This window comes from Canis lupus, chromosome 13, assembly GCF_048164855.1.
Source record: "Canis lupus baileyi chromosome 13, mCanLup2.hap1, whole genome shotgun sequence".
In the NCBI taxonomy this organism is placed as follows: domain Eukaryota; kingdom Metazoa; phylum Chordata; class Mammalia; order Carnivora; family Canidae; genus Canis; species Canis lupus.
Window position 1 is genome coordinate 5,003,973 of NC_132850.1, and position 23,497 is coordinate 5,027,469.

The window sequence follows — 23,497 nt, forward strand, 5'->3', positions numbered from 1 at the left end:
ACTATCAATTGCAAAATGCACCAATATTTCATTTACTTTTCCCAACAGCCCTACAGAATTAAGAGTCTTCACATCATGGTCCTCACATCACCACCGAGCTCCACACTATTCTGCAACCCATTACAATCTCTCCTTCTCCAGGGTCTCCACCATCTCAGCAATCAGCTCATGAAAGGACCCAAGGCCCAAAGGACAGAGAAGCCTCCTAATTAAGTCTTTTGTTTCTCTGCCACCTTGGCAATCCCTTCCTTTCCCCTATGGGCTCTCAGTCCCTACTCTTCTTCCTAAGGCAAGCTACACAAAGCTACCTGAGAGGAAGCTAACAGGGAGATAAAAATGAATGGCTGTGTTTCCAAGGGGACCTTTCCAATGGGGAGGAAAAATGTTAACCTTATGCTTAGATGATTGGGGTGACAAGGTGCTAACTCAAAAGTCCACACCCACCACTGTCACACTGAATGGTGAGCGAACACTTCTGGAGTAAAATGGAAACTAAGTTATTTACTCCCATCATTTCTCTAAAGAATGGGTGTGACCTCTTCCCACCCCCACTCTCAGATCAGGTCTCTGAGCAACACAGGTAATTACGGTCTGCCTACTTACCACAGAAACAGCTAGTTTCAATTGGGTTCACTCCTCTCATGCTTTACCTGTCCTACATTTTAGATACTGTGTTTGTGCTCTGGGGGCATAAGAGCACTACTAAACACACTCAGAAGTGGCTGCACTGCACAAGAGTGTGACATAACCATCTTCCTACAGTGGTTCTGGATGCCTGAGTTAAAAAGGAAGCCTGAACTTGAATTATATGTGATATAACTGAGTAGAGGTATTTAGCACTACCCACAACATGGGACTGTCGTGGGGGTTTTACTCAAGACCCCTACAGACTCCTTCCTATACCACAACCTCACTATTACACGGGGTTCTCTTCTGCAATTCTACTTGAGCGGTTCAAATCCGACCATTTTCAAGAGTAGTCTGACCTGAAAATCTTAAAGCAACTCAGACCACAAATCCAAAAAACTTTTAACACCTTAAGGTAAAAGGGCCTGTTGCCAAGTGGAGTTTATCAGGCCAGAGTTCAAAACCCAGTTCAGTCACTTACTAGGTATGTGACCCCCGGGGAACTTATTTCGGTTCCTTAAGCTCTAGTTTCCTCATCTGTAAAATCTTCCAATGTTTTTGGACCATCGTAAGATGTTATTTGTGATGATTAAATGAGATCAAGCACCTAGCATTTAGGAAGGGCTTGGTCCATAATAGTTTGTTCCTTGAACTCTGGTCATAGGGATATACAGTTAAGTCCATAATGCACGTCAGTATCAAATCACATGAAGGAACTATGATTAAGCATGATTTCATGAAAAAAAAAAAAAAACACAACTTACCTAGTGAGATCTGGGGTTAGCACTAACTAGTTATATAACCTTGACCCAGTTATTGACCCTTTCCATGCCTCATTTCATTCCCCTACAAGGAATAAGAAGGGTGAGCTGAGTGGATCATTTCCAGTTCATTCACTCAACAAATATTTCTTGATTATCTACTACATGCCAGACATTCTTCTGGGTGCTGGGAACACAAGAGTTAATAAGCAAATAAAAATCTCTACTTGCAAAAGGAGGCTGCATTCTAGTTGAGAGGAAGACTCAGACAATAAAGTAGAATATGTTAGATGAAAAAAAAAAAAAAAAGAATATGTTAGATGGTAAGGAGGAGTTCTGGGAGTAAGGTGAAGTAGAATTGTAACATTCCAAAAGGGAAAGGAAGTTTGAGAAATAGAGGTTAGGGGCATACATAGTTCTAAAACTTCAGGAGATGGAACTTGGAAGATCATGTAAGGGAATGGTATTATATTCTGCAGGGTGGAATTCTCCATCCACTGTAACACACTGGCCTTCAACTCTTAAAAGGGATAGATTATATATTTAGCATACACAAAGCACTCAGCACAGAAGCATCTCATACTGTACCCTAGACGTAAGCTGACCACACATTCAGAAGACAGAGAGCCAGGGATCTAAAAGGGTCCTCAGAAGAGCAACTGGCTCAGTTTCCTATCTCTATCAAGTGAAGAATTATTTTTTAAAAAGATTTATTTATTCACGAGAGACATAGAGAGGCAGAGACACAGGAAGAGGGAGAAGCAGGCTCCACACAGGGAACCCAACATGGGACTCAATCCCAGATCCTGGGATCACACCCTGAGCCGAAGGCAGCCGCTCAACAGCTGAGCCACCCAGGCGTCCCCCAAATGAAGAATTAAACCATCCAGGAGACCGCTCTATTTCCTTCTTGAAATTCCTCCAGAGCAAAACTGGCATGCCATTCTCACAATCTAATATTATTATTATTATTATTATTATTATTATTATCATCATCAATTATATTATTATTATTATTACCCCAATAACAGGAATCCCTGGAATGTTTTCTACTAGTAACCAGTGCGATAGCCTCTTATTTATTATTTAGGCTGATTTCATGCAGTGAATATTTGTAAAAAATCTGTGCAGAGTCTTCACTCACCAAACACTTCTCCAGAACCTCTATATGCCAGGCTCTGTGCTAAGGCTCAGGACCAGAGCTTAAAGTGTGTAGAGGAGATAATCATAAGACCAACCAAACCACAATCCACTGTGATATGCATTATCAGAGGACTAAGGCAGGGAGGAGAGACTAACCACATGGGAAGAAAGGGTAAAGAAAGGCTTCCCAAAAACAAATGTCTGAATTGTGTTTAAGGGTAAAGTTGAAAAAAAAAAAAAAAGAAAAAAAAAAGGGGGGGTAAAGTCGAGGGCAGTCTGGGTGGCTCAGTGGTTTACGCCTCCTTCAGCCCAGGGCATGATCCTGGAGACCCGGGATCGAGTCCCACGTTGGGCTCCCGGCATGTAGCCTGCTTCTCCCTCTGCCTGTGTCTCTGCCTCTCGCTCTCTCTCTCTCTGTGTGTTTCTCATGAATAAATAAATAAAATCTTTAAAAAAAAAAAAAAAGGGTAAAGTCGAATTTACCAGCAGGTAAGGTTAACAGGTGAAAGAGGAATTTCAGGCAAGGGGGAAAACACAGACACACAGGGACATTCTCCAGCCTGGCAGGCTAAGGCAGCTGAACAGAGCTTCTTCCTGACACAGTGAAAAATGCAAGGAAGGGATCCCTGGGTGGCACAGCGGTTTAGCGCCTGCCTTTGGCCCAGGGCGCGATCCTGGAGATCGGGGATTGAATCCCATGTCGGGCTCCCAGTGCATGGAGCCTGCTTCTCCCTCTGCCTGTGTCTCTGCCTCTCTCTCTCTCTCACTGTGTGCCTATCATAAATAAAATAAAATTAAATTAAAAATTTAAAAAAATGCAAGGAAAATGAAGTTACAGAAGCAAGCAGGGATTTAACTTTTTGCTAAGTCTTGGTCTTTCTTGTAGGGGTTTCAAGCAGAATACATCTTTACAAATCAGAATATGAAATGTACCCAAGAAAAGGAGAAGGAAGAGAAGAAATGAATGCAGGGGATCCAAGTCTGCTTAGACAATATATATATGTGACAAAAGGCAAATGAAAGCAGCTCCATGAGAGCAACAAATATGTTGTCTATATTAGCCCCCTTAATACTACCCCACTCCTATCTTCTTTTACTCGCACCACCAGGCATGATCAGTTTTATTTTTTTTTTAAGATTTATTTTTTATTTATTTATGATAGACACAGAGAGAGAGAGAGAGAGAGAGAGAGAGAGAGAGAGGCAGAGACACAGGCAGAGGGAGAAGCAGGCCCCACGCCGGGAGCCCGACACAGGACTTGATCCCAGGACTCCAGGATCGCGCCCTGGGCCAAAGGCAGGCGCGAAACCGCTGAGCCACCCAGGGATCCCCATGATCAGTTTTATACTTCTGAAGTCTGGTGGGGTTTTTCTGGTAGGAGTGTGAAAGAAAGATTGATGGGGAAGTAGAGTTAAGCTGTTAGGAGGAATCACAGCAGTAATAAGGCCCTGAGCTCAGGCCTTAGCAATGAGGCTGTAGGAGATGACAGAGGAGAGAGATAGAGGAGATGAATCCACAGGACCTGCTAAAAGATTGGCTGCCTGGACAGCACGGGGGAGAGAGAGGAGGAATACACAAAGCCCAGGTCTCAGGATGCCTGGGTGGCTCAGCTGCTGAGCATATGCCTTTGGCCCAGGGTGTGACTCCGGAGTCCCGAGATCAAGTCCCATGTCAGGCTCTCTGCATGGAGCCTGCTTCTCCTTCTGCCTGTGTCTCTGCCTCTCTCTCTCTGTCTCTCATGAATAAATAAAATCTTAAAAAAAAAAAAGCCCAGGTCTCTGGCAGGAAAGAATGGATGGGTGGGGAAGGCATTCATGGAGATGGGGGACACTGGAAGAGAAGCAGGTCTGGAGGCAAGGATGGCACCCATTTTGGACACAGCAAGTTTGAGATGTCTGTAGGACAATCACACGGAAAAACCCATCATGAAGGGTGCTTGAAGTTGCCGAAAATACGAAAAATTAGAACAACTACCACCATTTGCCAAGTGGTTCAATTCATGACATGCATCTCATTCAATATAACCTATCCTTTCAACAAGATAACAATAAGGCTGGGGAGTTCGGACAAATCTACACAAACAGTTAAGTAACAAAAAACACAATAAGAAAAGCTACCAGGTAGTTTTTGGTTTATGACGATTTGCAAGAAAAATACTTGTTTTACTTAAAGACCAGAATCAAATCACCACTTAGCTTTTCAATTTACTGAGACTTTCATTTAACTTTGGATATTCTCACAAGTCTATTATTGAAGGTGTTATACATCTTTACAAGTCAGAAAAAGAGAATCAAGAAAAGGAGGAGGAGGAAGAGCAAAATCATGCAGGAGTTCTGGCTCTGTTCTGAGACAACATATGTAGGCAAAGGCAAAGAGAAGCAACTAATGATGGCACCAAATATTTTCTGCCTTTACCAGCCCCCTGAATCCTGCCCCCACACCTATCTTCTCTAGCTAACATACACCTGTGCTACAGCTATTTGGATACTGCCTCTTATCCCTCCTCAACAACATATTTATGCTGGGGCCTCCGCCCCCTCACCCCTTCCCAAAAGCTACCCGAAGGATGATCAGAGAGGAAGCCTAAGAGATGAAAATCTAATGCTCCCTCTCTCCCACAATGAGGGTGGAGGGAAATTGCAGCCCCGGAGAGTTCCCCATTCTTCCTTAAAAAGGCAGTATTGGGGCGCCTGGGTGGCTCAGGCAGTTGAGCATCCAATTCTTGATTTCAGCTCAGGTAATGATCTCCAGGTCATGGGATTGAGTCCCGTGACCAGCTCCGCACTAAGCACAGTATGCTTCTCTCCCTCTGCACAACCCCCCACCAGATGCACATGCTCCCTCGCTCTTTCTCTCCCCCCCCCACCCCGCCAATATAAATAAATCCTTTTTTTAAAGGCAGTATTATATGAATACTGTTATTATATGAATTAACAATAACAATAATAAAAACAATGAGCCAGTCCTCTGAGAGATGTTAGAACCTCAAAAACCTCAACTAAACCACTCTGGTCTCAGTTTTCCATTTGGGAAACTAGCCAACAGAGGCTGGGATGGGTCCTACATTCTTGCCCTGTAGAGGTGTCCCACACCAAGCCAGACCAGCTTCTTTCAAACCCAACCTTGACCCCAGGGCTCATGGCTCATTTGTGAGCTAGAGGGTGTTTGCAGGTAAGTCTGGGGTGAACTTCCTCATAACACAAAGATAATTGTAGCAGAGGGCCCAAGTCTTCTGGATGTTCTCCTGCCTACCACTTCAGTCGCTAGAGAGTGAGGGCCCTGTTAGGATCCTGTTCTAGCTGTAGAGAAAGATAACAGAGCAATAAAGTCCTGCATGACAAGAAAGGACATTATAGAAAAAGTGCCTGGTACCAAGGAGCCACAGAGGGCAGCTCCTCTGCCATCCGAGTCAGAACAGAAGATGACCTTGTCTCCGTTGGTCCCATTTCCCTCAGGATTAGGTCTCTTTTTGGGATATCTTCTAGTGTGAAAATGATAGCTGAAGGAGGAGTGGCCTTCCATTATTTATGAAACTACTTACACATTCCTTATTGTCTTGTGTCATTTGCAATGTTTATTGTATACTGTAAACTACAGAACAGAGGGTTTATGAACTCTATTTATTCAGTGCTAGACACTCTACTACATTCAAAGAGGCTCTTAGAGGCATTTTTGCTGCCAGCGATGACAAGGACAGTAGAGGGAATCCACACATGCAGAGTAGCATCCCCTGGAGTAGGCCGCTCACTGCAATATATGAAACCAGAGGCAGGTGACGCAAGTGTACACACACACCCCTTGCAGGACACAGAGAGAAATTGTACCTGATAAGCCAAACCAGAGACTGAAACAAGATCAAAGATTCTCCAAATTAGTGGAGACACACCTTCCACTCCCTGGAGTGACTCATGTCAAGTTTATCCAATACCCAGTCCAAATTTACGAAACAAGGAGCAGAAAACAAGCTACGCTGTGGGGAACATGCCAGTTAACAACCAAAGGATGGACTGTATGCCAAAAGGGAAAAGACCTCAGCCACTTCTGAGCTGAACCTAACACACTAGGAAACATCCTCCTTCCTAGACTAAAGGGAAGGACCCAAGCAAGCAGAGGACAAAGGAAAGGGTAACCAATACTCTTTTCAGATATAAAGGTCAGATAAATGCTGTTGGACACTATCGCCATCTGAAAGGTAGTGATTATACTGAACCTGTTAAGGTAAGGCAGGGAGGACTCTGAGTCATGAGAACAAATACATCACGTTTACTGCCTGCCTGCCAAAATAAACAAGGAGGAGGCTGCATATTGTGGAGACAATAGCCACTCTGTCTAGTCTTACAAAGAACCCTGGTCTTCACAAGTCCAGTCCAAATAGACTAGGGAATACTAATCCCGCAGCCTTCATGGAAAGCACAAATGTTTCGAGGCTCAACTATTCTGGGAGAGTAAGTGAAGCTAGCCTGTGAGATTTATGCCCAAGCCTATCATGGAGCTCCCTTCTCTCACCAATGAGTCTGGCACTCTCCATATCAGATAGTAAGATGAGGATTAAAGACCACAGGTGAGAAAAGGTTCTATGTCAAGAGTCAAGATGCCCCTGGCCACAAAAGCCAGATGAAATAAAATATGTAAGAATGGGGGCACCTGGGTGGCTCAGTGGCTGAGCGTCTGCCTTTGGCTCAGGTCTTGGTCCTGGGGTCCTAGGATGGAGTCCCCCATCGGGCTCCCTGGAGGGAACCTGCTTCTCCCGCTGCCTGTGTCTCTGCTTCTGTGTATCTCTCATGAATAAATAAAATCTTTAAAAAAAGAAAAAAGTAAGAAACAATTTCTGCCCTACATTTTACTAAATGATAGAAAGGAATGCAAGAGTTACATATTTGGTTCCTGCCCTGAAAGAGTTTACAATTTTGCTGGGGGAACAAAACACAAGCCAGCCAGAGAGCAATGCAATGAATAATCAAGCAGATGTTACATTTTGGGGGGGAAGGATTCTTAATTCCACAAGTACCACTTATTCTTCCATCAAACCTATGCTGGAGGGATGCCTGGGTGGCTCAGCGGTTGAACATCTGCATTCGGCCCAGGGCATGATCCTGGAATCCAGAGATTGGGTCCCATGTCGGGCTCCCTGCAGGAAGCCTGCTTCTCCCTCTGCCTGTGTCTCTGCCTTTCTCTGTGTCTCTCATGAATAAATAAATAAAATCATAAAAAAAAAAAAAAAACCTTTGCAGGAAAACTGATCCCGGATAAATCCTGCAGTCTGTCTCTATCTATACCCGGGTCACTTCCCTCTGCAGCTAGAGAGAAAGAATGTGCACATGCGTGCAAGTGCAGACACATGTGCGTGCACACACACAGAGCCCCTACACTTAGCAGATAACTTCACCCCCTACTTCAAAGACAGAGTAAAAGCCATCAGGAAAAATTCCCTCAAGTTCCTACACCTGTAGCCAACCACCTACATTCTTGCCTTCCTTCTTTCTAATCTTTTTCATCAGACACATTCCTCTTCTTACTCCAGAACCCATTCTCCCATGGATTATTCTCTCCCTGGAATTTTATTATAGATCTTTCTCTACTGACTCTTTCCAAACAGCATTTTTAAAAAATATTTTATGTATTTTTTCATGAGAGACACACACACACAGAGGTAGAGACAGGCAGAGAGAGAAGAAGGCTGCATGCAGGGAGCCTGACGTGGGACTCGATCCTGAGTCTCCAGGATCAGGCCCTGGGCTGAAGGCAGCGCTAAACCACTGAGCCATCTGGGCTGCCCGGCAAACAGCACTTAAACATGTTTACATCTCTCCTACGTTACAAAATAAACAAAACTCGGGCAGGCCAGTGGCTCAGAGGTTTAGCGCCGCGTTCAGCCCAGGGTGTGGTCCTGGAGACCCAGGATCGAGTCCCGCGTTGGGCTCCCTGCATGGAGCCTGCTTCTCCCTCTGCCTGTGTCTCTGGCTGTCTTCTCTCCCTCCCTCTCTCTCTCTCTCTCTCTCTCTCTCTCTCTGTGTGTGTGTGTGTGTGTGTGTCTCATGAATAAATAAATAAAATCTTAAAAAAAAAAACAAAACTCCCTCCACCCAACATCCCCCTCTTTCAAATGCCTTCCTCCCCTCTGTGTCTTCTAAGTCCAGGTTTCAAAACTCACTGACTCCACTTCTGCACTTATTCATTTCCCAACCCACTGCCTTCAGGACTGCACTTCCCAAAACTCCACTAGAAATGCTCCAGTCGAGGTGATCTTTATATTCTAGAGCCTCAAGTTCTTATCTTGCTTGACCTCTTCATAATCTGACACTGTGCAATACAGCCTCCTTCTTGAACTCGCTTCTCTCCCTCCTACATCTTTAGGCACTCCTTTTTGGTGGACAGTTTCCTTCAGGGGATCCTCTGCTCCCAAACCACCCCTCTCCCCTTGGAGTTCCCCAGTTTCTGTCTCAAACTTCTTCCAGTACACACACTCCCAGCAATCTCTTTGTATCCACTCCTGTGATTCCAAAAGCTGACAAGTGCCTCATCCATAGATCTCCTGAGGGCCATACTCTATACAGCCACCTACCTGCTGGACACCTCTGCCCAGCATCCCAAAGAAACCTTGACTTCAATACAACCAAAATAACTCAGTATCTTCCCCTGCACCAGCACTGCCACTAAGCCACCACAAATAACCTTCCTCCTCTTACATTCCCTCTCTTTTAGTTAATGATATCATCACCCACCCACACAGAACCCCCAGCCAGAAACCTGCAAGTCATCCTAGGTGCTTCCCTCTCCTCTCATACCGGCATTCAATTAGTCATCAAAAACACGTGGATTTTACCCCTTAACCTGGTTTCTTGATTTGCCCACTTGGCTGTATTAGTACTTCCACACCTAAAACTCTAATCACTCCCTGCCTAAATTATTGTAACGGCCTCCTAACTGATCTGTCACTGGTCTTGCCCCCTCTGCAATCCTTCTTCACACTGCTGCCAGGGGGAAAATATTTCTAAAACATAAATCCAATCATAGTCTTTCTTCCCTGCCCCAAATCCTTCAACGGCACCCAAAAGCCCATAGGATCAAGTCCAGTATGACACATAAAGCTGCTCAACACTGTAAACCCATCCACTTCTTCCCTCACATCCTACATTCCGACCTTATTAATACCACTTATTTCCTCTCCTCAAGCTCTCATCCACTTGCTTCTGTTCATGCTTCCCTGAATGCCCTTTACCTGAACTTTTGGCCCAAAATCCCAAATCTTTAGGTGACAGGTCAGTCATTCCCTCCTGGATGCCTTCCCTGACCCTTTTCCACCCTGGCCGTAATGGCTACTCCACTTCCACAGCGCCAGCATCTATCTCTATGAAAGCACTCCCTACAATGGATTGTAACTGTCAGTACCAATATGTTTTCCCCATTAAACCGTAAGATCATAGAGATGCAAGGACAGTATCTTTGTTACTTGAGCACTTTGCCTACTGCCTGGTTCAGAGAACACATTCGATAAATGTTTATTAAATGAATCAATGGATCCTCCAAGCCCCCTGACACCCTAGGAGATTAGCCATTCAAGATATAACTGCAGATTTTAGAAGGGATTTTAGAGGATTTCTTAGGGAATTCTTGGAAGGTATTCCTGGAAACATACAATGAAGGCTGTCCAGAGAATGAGTAGAATTAGGTGTTCTGGGGCACTCAACATTGTTAATTCAAATGAGAAGCTCAAGGGTGCCTGGGTAGCTCAGTCGGTTAAGCATCCCACTCTTGATTTCAGCTCAGGTCCTGTTCTCAGGGTCATGGGATCAAGGCCCAAGACGGACTCCACACTCAGCGGGGAATCTGCTTGAGGATTTTCTCTCTCTCTCTCCCTCTCTCTCTCCCCCTCCCTCCCTTCTTCCCTCCCTCCCCTCAGTCACACACACATACTCTCTCTCTCAAATAAATACATAAACCTTTAAAAAATAAGACTCATGGGACACCTAGGTGGCTCAGTGGTTGGGCATCTGCCTTCAGCTCAAGGGTAGTCCCAGGATCTGGGATCGAGTCCCATATCGGGCTCCTTGTGGGAAACCTGCTTCTCCCTCTGCTTGTATCTCTGCCTCTCTCTCTCTCTCTCTCTCTCATGAATAAATAAAATATTTTTTAAATAAAATATTTTTTAAAAAGTTAAAAAAATAAAATAACAAATAAGACTCAAAAACACAACTTTGAGTCACAGGTCCAAATGCCCAGCTCTATCTAACAAGTTCAGAATGGAGTAAAATCTTTAAAAGAAGATTTTTATACAAGAACAAACGGGGCTTTGTTTTACAACAAAGCAGGGCAACAGCCCTGACATAAGGGGTAGTTCATTCTTTTTCTCAAGAGTAAATCTTCTACAAAAAGAGTTATCAATGTTAGTCTAAAGCCCCTGTACCTGCCCAAAATGTCTCTCAAATATACACCTCTCCTCTTTAAAATCCTTTAATCTAACCTCGTGATACAATTACAACAGTGGCCTCCTAGAGACTAAAGCTCCATTTTCATCCATCATTTATACAGCCACCACATTAATCCTGTCCATTTCCTAATGGTTCCTCATATTAACATTCAGGATCTTCTCTCCCTCCACCCCTAATCCTCATATCACTCTTCTAATGTTTTTCAGTGCCCCCCCCAACTCCCCACTATCACTTTCCCCAGCACACTGTTTATATATACTAGCATATGCAGTGTACAATGTGAGCTTATTTACTGTTGTTGACTAAAAAGGAGAGCCAAAAAAAAAAAAAAAAAAAAAAAAAAAAAACCCTTTCCTATATGTCTCAATCCAACATGCTCCTGCGGGTTGAAACCATCTGCGCTCCAAGACACTTCAAGCACGCTCAAGTTCTTTTCACCAACACAAAGGAATTGTGTTTACCTTTCTGAACAAACTTCACAATTGAAATTCGCTATGGTAAGAGGGAATCCAGTAGTACAGCTGGCAAAACCCTTGCCCAAAATAAAGATACTGACTGACCAGTTAATTAACTTGTCCTAGGCAACAATCCAAATCATTCCCAATCACTGGCACATCCTAGATGACTGACACATGGTTTTTGCAGAAGAAAGCAAATTCTGAACAGAGAAAAACAAATGCTTGTGCCCAATGAGAATAGACGTAACACTGTTGCATAGATTTATGGAAGCAGAGCGAGCTGAGGGCATCAGATCTCCAGATGACCAAAAAGGGCCTATCCTTGACCACTGCATTCTGCCCCGGGCAGAGCACATCTATCTGCTGGTCGGGCTGCCTCTCCACCCTCTCCTTATACACATACACAACTAAGGAAAGTGGATTATCTAAAATTCTATATACTTTCCTGTACTTTTTTTTTTTACAATTTTCCACATTAAACATATTACTTTTATAATTTGAAAAGAAAATCATCTTAGTTTTTTATTAAAGATTTTATTTACTTATTCATGGGAGACACAGAGAGAGAGAGCAAGGCAGAGACACAAGCAGAGGAAGCAGGCTCTATGCATGCAGGGAGCCCGATGTGGGACTCCATCCCGGGACTCCAGGATCATGCCCTGGAGCCAAAGGCAGACGCTTAACCGCTGAGCCACCCAGGTGTCCCGAAAATTATTTTAAAATACAACTTGAAAGTGCTCATATGATTGCCTCTTCCCTCTTGAAAGAAACTCCCTGCCAATCAACCACATACAAAAGTATAAAAAGTCCCTATGCTGTAAGCACATAAAACTTAATTAGGGGGGATCCCTGGGTGGCGCAGCGGTTTAGCGCCTGCCTTTGGCCCAGGGCGCGATCCTGGAGACCCGGGATCGAATCCCACATCGGGCTCTCGGTGCATGGAGCCTGCTTCTCCCTCTGCCTATGTCTCTGCCTCTCTCTCTCTGTGACTATCATAAATAAATAAAAATTAAAAAAAAAAAAAAACTTCATTAGGGAAACAATTCTAACAGACATAAGACAATGCAAAAATAATACAAAACAGAAGAGAGGTAAGAGACTGTCAGGTAGACACTGTAAGAATAAGGAAGGAGAGGAGTGCCTGGGTGGCTCAGTCAGTTAAGCATCTGCCTTTGGCTCAAGCCATGATCTCTGGTTCCTGGGATCAAGCCCTGCGTCAGGGTCCCTACTCAGTGGGGAGTCTGCTTCTCTCTCTCTCCCTCTGCCCCTCCTCCCTACTTGTTCTCTCTCTCATATAAATAAAATCTTTAAAGAAAAAAAGAATAAGGAAAGAGAGGTTAATTTCTGAAAGAGTAAGGGGAGAAAGCTGCATAGAACACACAAGTCCCATGCTTAGTTTTAATTTTTTTAAAAAGAGATAATATTTGAATAATCAGAGAGAAAGACAGAGGGTATTCCAGGAAGAGAAAACATAAAGGCACAGGAGCAGATGTAAAGACCTAAGGGGAAGGAATACTGAGACCTGCCCAAATGCAGCAGAGAACTGTGTGGGACAGTAACAGTTGATACAGTTAGGTATCCTTCAAATAATGGAAGGCCCTAAAAGCTGGAGACAAAGAATCAGTGATTCACTGTAATTTATTCCAGGAACTAAGAAGTTCTGGAAGGAAAAACAGTAAGTAACCAAAAATGGGGCACCTGATTGAGCATCCAACTCTTGGTTTCAGCTCAGGTCATGATCTCAGTCAGGGTCATGAGATCAAGCCCCCAAGCTGGGCTCCATGCTCAGCGTGGAGTCTGCTGGAAATTTTCTCTTTCCTTCTCCCTCTGGCCATCCCACTCATTCATTCTCTCTCTCATAAATAAATAAACAAACAAACAAACCTTAGGAAAAAAAGTAGTAATCCCAAAAAAGTGGAAGTAAACATTCTTAGATACTATGCACCAAGCCAACAGGCCTGAAAGGGATCCTCCAGGCCAGAAATAAGCAAATGTCCCTGGTAGAAGCAAGACAACAGAGGTTTAAACTCCAATCAAAACCATGAAGAGGGATCCCTGGGTGGCACAGCGGTTTGGCGCCTGCCTTTGGCCCAGGGCGTGATCCTGGAGACCCGGGATCGAATCCCACATGGGGCTTCCGGTGCATGGAGCCTGCTTCTCCCTCTGCCTATGTCTCTGCCTCTCTCTCTTTCTCTCTCTGTGACTATCATAAATAAATAAAAATTAAAAAAAAAAAAAAAAAAACATGAAGAGTGGGGTGCCTGGGTGGTTTAGTCAGTTGAGTAGCTGACCCTTGATTTCAGCTCAGGTCATGACCTCAGGGTTATGGGATCCAGCCCCACGATGGGCTCCACACTATGCATGTAGCTGTAGTCTGCTTGGGATACTCTCCTTCTCCCTCTCCCTCCTCTGGTGAGTTCTCTCTCTCTAAAATAAATGGATAAATAAAATCTTAAAAAAACAAAAGCCATGAAGAGCAAAAGCAGGCTTTAGCATACCATATAACCTCATCACAACATGGCTCAACATATAATTATCAGAAGGTAAAATGGCCAACCTTATTTAGTAAAAAGAGGGCCTAGGTGTTTTCTAGACCACTGAGGAAAATGCTACAAATTCATTTTGCAACCCATTGTTTACTTGTGACCTTTTATCTTAGAATGTGCAATCTAAACAGCTTTCTTTCTACCATCATCTCTAAAACCTGAAATCGGCACTGAGAAATACCAGGATAATAAGGCCTCAGCTGATGCATTTCCCTGGCGCGTATTATGTCACTTGCCAAGCAAGCCCAAGATGAAAGCAGCAGCTCCCATAAGCACTGTTAGCACATGCACACATTTTATGATTTCAACAGTATGAATGTGGCCAAAGTTTGTGATTTCCCAGAAGACGGACTTGACTCATTTTCTGAATTAACAGTGTTCACGTCCAGAAGCAGCAATCATTCTATTGCTCTGTCTAGAAGCGATCCACTCCAATCCAAGGGCTATGTTCTAAAAAAAACCCTAAAAACTGAGTTTACATTTAACCAAGAGGTTGCTTCAGAAAGTCACCTAGTTAAACAATACTGAAGCCTCAGCCTGTATTTTCTAACCACTGTGCTAACAAAACTTTATCACTTTGCATTACATTGTTGTTGTTGTTTTTTAAAGATTTTATTTATTTATTCACGAGAGACAGAGAGAGAGACAGAGCATAGAGACACAGGCAGAGGGAGAAGCAGGCTCCACACAGGGAGGCCGATGCGGGACTTGATCCTGAGACTCCAGGATCAGGCCCTGGGCCGAAGGCAGTGCCAAACCGCTGAGCCACCCGGGCTGCCCTGCATTACATTGTTTTTTGCATAAAAATTTCAAAGTGGAGGTGCTTTGCTGGCTCAACTGATGGAGCACATGACTCTTGATCTCAGGGTCCTGAGTTCGAGCCCCACCTTGGGTATACAGATTACTTTAAAAAAATATGAGGGGGGTGGGTGGCACCTGGGTGGCTCAGTCAGGTTAAGAGTCTGACTCTTGATCTCCACTCAGGTCTTGGTCTCAGGATCATGAGTTCAAGCCCCAATTTGGGCTCCAGACTCACTGTGGGGCCTATTAAAAAAAAAAAAAAAAAAGATTTAAATATCAAAACAATTTACATACCATAATAAAATGAAAGGAAAAGAAATTTTCCACAGTTCAGAGATCTGGAAATGTATGCCACATAAGGGTTGGGAGTATAGTTCAGAGGCTAAAAACTAACAATGATATTAACAATTAAGGTATTTTCACAATCATCTAGTTTAACCCAAGTTACTGCTCTGATTTTATTTATTTTTTTAAGATTTAACTTATTTATTCATGAGCATCACACACACAGAGAGAGAGAGAGAGAGAGAGAGGCACAGACACAGGCAGAGGGAGAAGCAGGCTCCATGCAGGGAACCTGACATGGGACTCGGATCCCAGGTCTCCAGGACCACACCCTGGGCTGAAGGCAGCGCTAAACCGCTGAGCCACCCGGGCTGCCCTACTGCTCTGATTTTAAAACTTCTTCCTGTGATACAATGTGAAAATTTCATATAGAAATCTGGGATCCTGGCTCTTGGACAATAATTTAAGTCTCTATGCCTAAATTTTATCCATGTATATATTACCTTCCTTACAAAATAGTATAAAGATCAAATAAGATAATAAATATGAAACTACCTTGTAAAAAATAAAGTATTATCTACATAGAAGTCTTTCTAAACATGAGTGGCGTAATATGTGCCAGTAGCTCTTTTGGGTTGGGTTCTCATGAATCCCCAGGAGTTTGTATTACCATCCCCATTTTAACCCAAAGGAGATGTTAAATGGCACAACTAGGACTGGAGCACAAGACTAAAGAAATCCAAAACCTCATCTCTACTATATTGTGTTGCCTTGCTAGTTTTGAATGTTAAGTAATATGCAGACTCTTCACTCTTCTCTGCACAGTAAGTTCTTTAAATTCTTTTCGTGATACGATAAACAAAAATCGGTCCTAACTAGGTTCACATAACCCATGGCACCTAGTGAGAACTCTCTGGTTTTTAAGTACCAGATAATTCACGTTACCAACGTTGAAATGTGAATGTTTTTCACTCCTAGGTGAGTCTGGAATGTAAAGACCCTTTAGTCCTCAGGGCTTTGTGAAAAACCAAAGTCTAATTCCACACAAACCAACTTACACATTACCCTTCTGCTTAACCCACTACCAGGAGCCCAGATTGTATTTCCTTTTACACTTCTTCTCTAAAACCTAAAACTATGCCTGTGTGTGCCTTGCTCCGTGGAGTTTGTGCCTACCCCAGGAAAAGAATCAGATCCGGGTTCTCCTGCCTCTCTGACCCAGTTTGCTTTGGTGTTCTCAAGGACCTCAATCTACTGAAAGGAAAACTTTGCAACTGGCCAGAATCATCTGGGTGAAATATTCCTGAAAACAATGCACGTCTCTTTTGTTTCTATGTATACCAAGCAAACCATCTGATTACTAGCTTCATAATCATTCTGGTACAGGGAAAAGGGTGCCCCAGACAGCAATGTAAGTATTCCAACTATGCCATGATAAAGGACAGGTATGTCCTCTATGATGAATTAATAAAATTGACATAGTCGTTGTTGCTTCTTTTTTATTTTTTATTTATTTATTTATTTATTTTTTTTTTTTTTACGATAGTTACAGAGAGAGAGAGAGGCAGAGACACAGGCAGAGGGAGAAGCAGGCTCCACGCAGGGAGCCCGATGTGGGATTCGATCCCGAGTCTCCAGGATCACGCCCTGGGCCAAAGGCAGGCGCCAAACCGCTGCGCCACCCAGGGATCCCTGTTGCTTCTTTTTTAAACGTTCAATGACGCCCCAGCTGCCCGTGGAACAAAGCCGTAAGTTGGACTCTGGGTCCTCTACAGGATCATCTGCTCCCAAAAAACTCTGGCCCTTTAGCCATATCCAACTACTCACATTCTGTTCCTCAAACCCCTCCATTCACTTTTACCTTCAAACCTTTGCATGCGGTATTTATTTCTGTCTTCTCTCTTCCTCATCCACCTCCACCTGACTAAAATTCCATTCATCCCAAAGGTCCACTCAAGGGTCACCTCCTTTGTCAAATCTCCTAATGAACCACAAATGGAAATACTCATCCTTCCTCTTGCTTCCACAGCATTCCTTCATACATATCTCTTTATACATACCTTTATACATAACCTCTGTTCTAGCACGTACCATATCATAATTACTTGTTCGGGTATGCCTTTTCCTTTGCTAGATGTGAATAACCAAGGGCAGGAACCAGATCTCATTCATTATTCTGGCATCTCCAGTGCCTAACACTGTGTTACTTGTAATAGCTATTTAATAATTGTTTGTTGGAGGATTAAAAGAATAAAAACGTGGTCTGGCTCTACTGGTTGCTATTCACTCTGAAATATTAGGATAGAAAGTTATTATCTAATACCTCCTGTTTGCTGGAAAGTCAGGCTCTGAAAAAGCCTTTGGGATATTTAGGAAATGAGAGAGTGTTTATGTCCATGCTGAATCATCTAATCCTGCCAAAACCATGCTCACTACCAACACACAGGGAAATGGTTGCCAGGCACAATTATGGAAAATCCATGCCTGACAACCATTCCTAATACAGCTGCAATACATACTGTTCTACACCCTTCACAATGCAAATGCATCACTTCCCTTCTAGCCTCTGCCCCTTTCCAGGGACAGCTGATTCAGCTGAAAACTTTAGCTCTCCTTCTGAATACAAAAATCCTGTTTCATTTGTAGAACGAGGTGACTACAAATCAACAGCAGCGGAGAGAGAAAGATCCAAGTAATCTGGTGGCCTACCAATGAGACCTAGCTAGCATCTGAACATCATCAATATCTATTTCCCCAAGTCTCTCCAAAACTAATTCCTGTCTTTGTTCTCACAAACTACACCCCTGGTCTCTCTCTTGATCCCAGCTTAGGCAAAAAGTTCTCCTATAAAGGCAGTCAGAGGATTTCTAAGTCTGGAAAAATGCAAGAATTCCATACAGCGAAGTAACAAAGGCCTGGATGCTAATCTACCCTGACTTCCGTAAGACTGATGCAGTGGAGGAAAGAGAAATTCTTCTGCACCTATCCTAGAGCAGCCTGCACAGCAACTCAAGAACAGCTCAACCTGATTTATTCTGGCCAACCATTTTCCACTCATTCCTCCCCTCAAGAAAGAGATCTGTGCCTGGAAAGGATCAAATTCCTATACACCTGATCAAAGTCTTTCAGAGGAAACCAAACTAAGTGAGCCAGCGAGAGAGGGGCTGAGCACAGGAGGCCTCCCCTGGAACCAGCCCTACTCCCCATCCCCCCTTCTTTCCGCGTTTCATTTGCTAGGAGTCCAACTTCCTTTCAGCTGGAGGCCACAAGCAACACGATCCAGTGAGGCGCTGAGATTTCTTCACCTAACTTGTGTTATAATTCTGCTAGTTTTTGAAGCTGTCACAGCCCAAGACAGGCCCAGAGTACGACCCTCCCTCTAAAGAGTGCAGAGTTGCTCAGAAGCCCGCAAGGGGCCTTGAGGGAACCAACCACTCCTTTAGCAGCAGGTTTTCAAAGAAGTTCACAGCAGCACAGTCCAACCTCTTTGTGCTCTGAAACGAACCACATTTCTTAAAAGAAAGACCGCGGCGGGGGAGGGGGGGGGTGACAAGAACACTTGCTGCGGGCAGGGAAACCTGGACGGCTTACAGGAGCTGGTGCAGAAGGGAACAAGCGGACCTCCTCAGCAGGTCCCCTTTTAACCTTTCATCTCTCTCTCCCCCTTTTCTGCGGCATTCCCGGGCAGCGCTCTAGTGCCACAAGAGAAGAAAAAGAGGGAGCGTTTTACAGCTCCTGCATTAGTTTCCCTTCACTGGGTCGTAAACAAGCACGCAGGGCTCGGTCGGAAGGGCCGAAGTTTCGCCTCCCGAGGAAGAGCAGCTGGAGGCCCAGTCACAGGGCTGCCCGTGGAGTCGCCGGGGGACGTCGCCCGGTCCGGACGGCACGACTGCCACACAAAGCAAAAGCCCGGCGCTGGACGTTCGAGACCAGAGCGGGGTGGGGGGCGGGGGGCGGGGGGCGCCCCCAGCGCGCGCGCAGGGCACGTCGGGCGCCGGGGACACGCGGGGGCGCCGCAGGCCGCAGCCCCTCCGCCTGTCAAAACTTTCTCGCGGACGCGCGGGGCTGCAACCCCCGCGAGCCTCCCCGCCCCCCCGCCTCACCGGCGCGAAGCCAGCAGGCCTCTCCCGCAGAGGCGCCCGCTCACCGGACCCCGGGCGCCCCGCGACGGCGCGGAGACCCGGGGAGACAAAGGGGGGCGAGGGGAGCCGGGCGCCCGGGGCGGACGGGGAGGCTCCAGGCGCGCGGCGACTCCTCCTCCTCCTCCTCCTCCTCCCGGCAGCTCCCCGCCGCGCCGGGGCTCCCGCGGCAGCGCCGGGCTCGCGCCCCTCACATAATGGGGCGGCCGGTGTGGCCAGCGCCGGGGAGAGCGCCGTCTCCGCGGGCTTATCTCCACTCCGCAAACAAGGCGGCCCGCGCCAGAGCAGGTCCGGGGCGGGGGCGAGCCCGAGCCCGAGCCCGAGCCCGAGCCCGGCCGCCCCCGCCCCCGCCCCCGCCCCGCGAGCCCCGGCCCCGCCGCACCTTTGTAGCGCTCCAGCACATCCTCGTACGCCTGCACGAACTCCTTCTCCTGGCTGCGGTTGGCCGGCTGCTGACCCGGCACGTACCCGGCCATGGCCGCCCGCGCCGCGCTCTCCGCGGGCCTCGGCGGGCGCCGGCTGCGGGCCCGCGCGCTGAGGCTGAGGCTGAGGCGGCGGCTGAGGCGGCGGCTGAGGCGGCCCCAGCGTCGGCCCTTTGTGCGGCTCGGCGGCGGCGGCCCTGCTGTCGGCTGTCGGCGGTCCGCCCGCCTCGCCCTCGCCCTCGCCCGGCCTGGCAGTGGCGCTCCGCTCCTCAGCCCGCCGCACCCGGCCGCTCGCGCTCCGCCGGTCCCGGCTCGCGTTTCCGCCTCCCCACCCCTCGCTCCGCTCCTCCCTCGGCCCGCCCCGGCGGCGGCGGCGGCGGCGGCGGCTCCTCCTGTCAGGAGCGCAGGGCCCGGCCCGCTCCCGCCCCTCTCCCGCCGCCCGGGCGGCCCACGCGGGTCCCGGCGGGCTGCGGGCTGCGGGCGGCGGGGGGCGGCGGGCGGGGCGGGGCGGGGGGGGGACCCCGCGGCGCTGACCTGCACCCGCCCCCGGGACAAAGGAGGGAGCCCCCCCCCCCCCCGCCGCTGGAGGACCGAGCGGGCCTGCGCCGCCGCGGGAGGAGGCCCAGAGCCCCGCCGGGCCAGGGCGGCAGCCGACGGCCCTGAGAGCGCCGGGCGAGACCCGGGGCGAGACCCCGGGCGGCCGCGGACGGCGGGGGGGCCACACGGCAGCCCCCGAGACAAAGGCTCTTCCAGAAACGGAAGACACTGAACTTGAGACGGGAGGGCACGCCGAGCACCGCGAAGTAAACCAGGCCAAGGATGAGGAGCCGGAGGCCGAGCGACGACGGGGGGGAGGGGCGGAAACGGGATCCCGGGCGCCGCGGGGGAGGGGAGGGGAGGGGAGGGGAGGCCGCAGACGGGGGGCGTCGGGGGGCGCGGGCAGACCCCGCGGGGTCGTGGCGCCGGGACAGCCCTCCCGACGGACACACTTCGGTCGGCGAGGGGGACCGTGGGGACCTGTTAGGACCTGGAACAAAGGAAAAGATCCTGGAGCCCGAACGAGTCAGGGAGGAATAAAAGGAAGCCCAGGACTGTCTGTCAGGGCATAGGAAAGTGAGGGGAGGAAACGGGGAATATGGGTGGGGATTTACTTGGGACCGTGGAGAGAAGGGAGTTCCCAGGATCATCTGACCCTCCATTCACTCATCCCTGTGTCCCTTCACGGTGCACAGACCCGCACTGGGGCCCCGGGCTGGGAAGGGACAGCTCAGGTAAATGCGGGTGATCTTTTTGCCGCCCCCCCCCCCTTTTCCCTCACCCGGTCACGATCCTCCAGAGGCCTCATCAAGTCTGTTCACTTGATTTTTTTTCAGTGGATGTGGTTTAAAAAAGTTAAGCTGGCTGATCTCACAATAGCAGCGTATTAGCAAGTTAAAAAAAAAAAAGAGTTCATGGGACACTGAGCAGGCAAAATTGGGATTTGGGTTTCCATTTCAGTTCCTCTTCTCAAGATTTTTAAAGAGGAGCTTCTTCCCCCTGGGGCAAGGTAGTGCCAAGCCAAGCGCTTGTTCAATGCTCAGCACAGTAATGATAAGAAGAAATGATGTTTTTCACTAACAGGAATGCACTGGTTGTTTCCATCCTACCATGATCAAAAAATCAGGGTGAGCAAATCCTTAATCATATCTCCCATCATCCATCAAGTTCTGCTGGCCTGCCCAAGTTCTAGGCGTGGAAATCATATAGGGAAGGGCCTAAAAGAGGGCAGACAGAGAGGGTCTTTGGACAAAGGCTCTTTTCCTTCCAGTTTAATCCTTTGTGCTTCGGGAAAAAAGCTAGTCCACCACATTTTGGTGTCAGCTGCTTGTGAGCTCAATTTAAGAAGAATAAAGCTTGAGGTTTATTATTTTACAAATAAAAGACGTAGTGGAAAAAAATGCAGGGGGAAGGAGTTGAAGATTGATGGCATAAGCACATTTTTTGTAAACAGCAGAGAATATAGAAATGCTAACTCTGGGGACCTTGACTGTCTCCGTGCTGAGTCATCTGCATTTCCTATATTATTTTATCCCAGTAGGGCAAAGAAGGCCCAGACACAAATACACACATACACACCTCCACCCTCACCACCAGACATCTGCCTCGTTTTCATTACAGTAAATAGAAAAGTCCCTGCATCCCCTCCTGGAACTGCTACGTGTGCCACTTTGTAAGCAGGTTCCTCAAGAACTGTGACCGAGGCTTGCCAAAAGTAAAGCAAGACAAGGGCACCAAGGGAAAGAGAATCTGTTCTGGGAATCAGACTTTGTTGAAGGTTTGGGGGACTTTGGGGGGTGAGGGCAAAAGGTTGAGATTCCTATTAAGAAACATGGTAATCAAGGAGGAAAGTTCTGGTTTGGGTTGTGGCTGGAGGGCTTCTCAGACTCAAGTAGCTTTCTTGACAAGATTTGCATTTAAATGCTCCCATGAGATTTTGAAGTAATGAATTCTTCTAATGAATGGAAAAGGGGAAGTCCACATGTTTGGCTGATGTTTCTGTTTTATACAGAGAAAATTTTATAAGGATAGAGAAAACAAAGCAGCTGCCGGAGGGTGGGGGGATGGGAAGAAGGAAGACTATGAAGGGGAGGTTTCTGGGTTTTTCCAAGCAATGGTCTAAATTTATAGCCAGACCACACAATCAGGACAGCTCTGAGGCTTTCTCCTTTTGGACTATGATTTTCCTTTTGCTTCTCATGGCAAGACTGCTGTTGCATTTCTAAGGAGGCTGCAATGGGGAAGCCAAGGAGGCAGGATGTACTCAGGAGGACATCTAGTGGGGGCAGAGGGTAATACGCGTAAATAAAGCCTCATTTTTCCTTAGTGTCCTCCCCTACTGACGCCTCAAGTGCCCCCTCCCTAAGGTCCAGCCACTTTCAACTTCTTTCAGCCTCTCAAACCTGTGCTCTCTCTCGCCTCCTGGCCTTCCCACCTGTTCCCCCCTTCACTGCGCTCCTCTTTGGGTCTGGCTCATACCTACTCACACCTCTGCTGAAACTCCTGCAGAGAAGCCTGCCTTGATCTCCAGGATTAGTAGATCCTCCCTCCCCCTCTACTCCCCTTGGTAATATCCATCACACTTGAAGCTATCAGTTCCATGGCTTTCATCCTTACTAAACCATTAGCTCCCTGAGGACTGGGGCTGTTGTCTGCCTCCTTCACCACAGGACCTGCACCTAGCAAATGACCTGGCAAGCGTGCAGGGCATTCAGTTAAGTATTTGTTTAAAATTTTGATTAAGGGTGCCTAGGTGGCTCAGTTGGTTAAGCGGCTGCCTTGGGCTCAGGTTATGACCCCAGGGACCTGGGATCCAGTGCCACATAGACTCCCTGCTCAGCAGGGAGTCTGCTTCTCCCTCTCCTACTACCCCTCCCCCTGTTCTCTCTCTCTCTCTCTCTCTCTCTCTCTCTCTCTCTCTCTCTCAAATAAAATCTTTAAAATTTTGACTAAGGGCACCCCGGGTGGCTCAGCAGTTTAGTGCTTGCCTTCAGCCTAGGGCGTGATCCTGGAGACCCAGGATCGAGTCCCATGTTGGGCTCCCTGAATGGAGCCTGCTTCTCCCTCTGCCTGTCTCTCTACCTGTGTGTGTGTGTGTGTGTGTGTGTGTGTGTGTGTGTGTGTGTATGTGTCTCATGAATAAATAAATAAAATCTTTAGGGCAGCCCTGGTGACTCAGAGGTTTAGCACCACCTTCAGCCAGGGGCGTGATCCTGGAGACCCGGGATTGAGTCCCACATCGGGCTCCCTGCATGGAGCCTGCTTCTCCCTCTGCCTGTGTCTCTGCCTCTTTCTCTCTCTGTGTCTCTCATCAATCAATAAATAAAATCTTTAAAAAAAAAAATAAAA

At 47.1% G+C, this 23,497-nt stretch overlaps 1 protein-coding gene across 20 annotated transcripts in view; it reads right to left on the reverse strand.

Annotated features, from left to right (window-relative positions):
- Positions 1-23,497, reverse strand: part of MACF1 (microtubule actin crosslinking factor 1) — a 341,210-nt gene that overhangs the window by 306,530 nt on the left and 11,183 nt on the right. Inside the window, exon 1 of one of the 20 annotated variants that reach the window (XM_072771850.1) lies at positions 19,573-19,931. The exons of the other annotated variants lie outside the window; for them this stretch is intronic. Coding sequence (XP_072627951.1) covers positions 19,573-19,666 — 94 coding nt within the window. The 5' untranslated portion in view covers positions 19,667-19,931. Of the gene's footprint in view, positions 1-19,572; positions 19,932-23,497 lie in introns of those variants that run through there. 20 annotated transcript variants of the gene reach the window in all.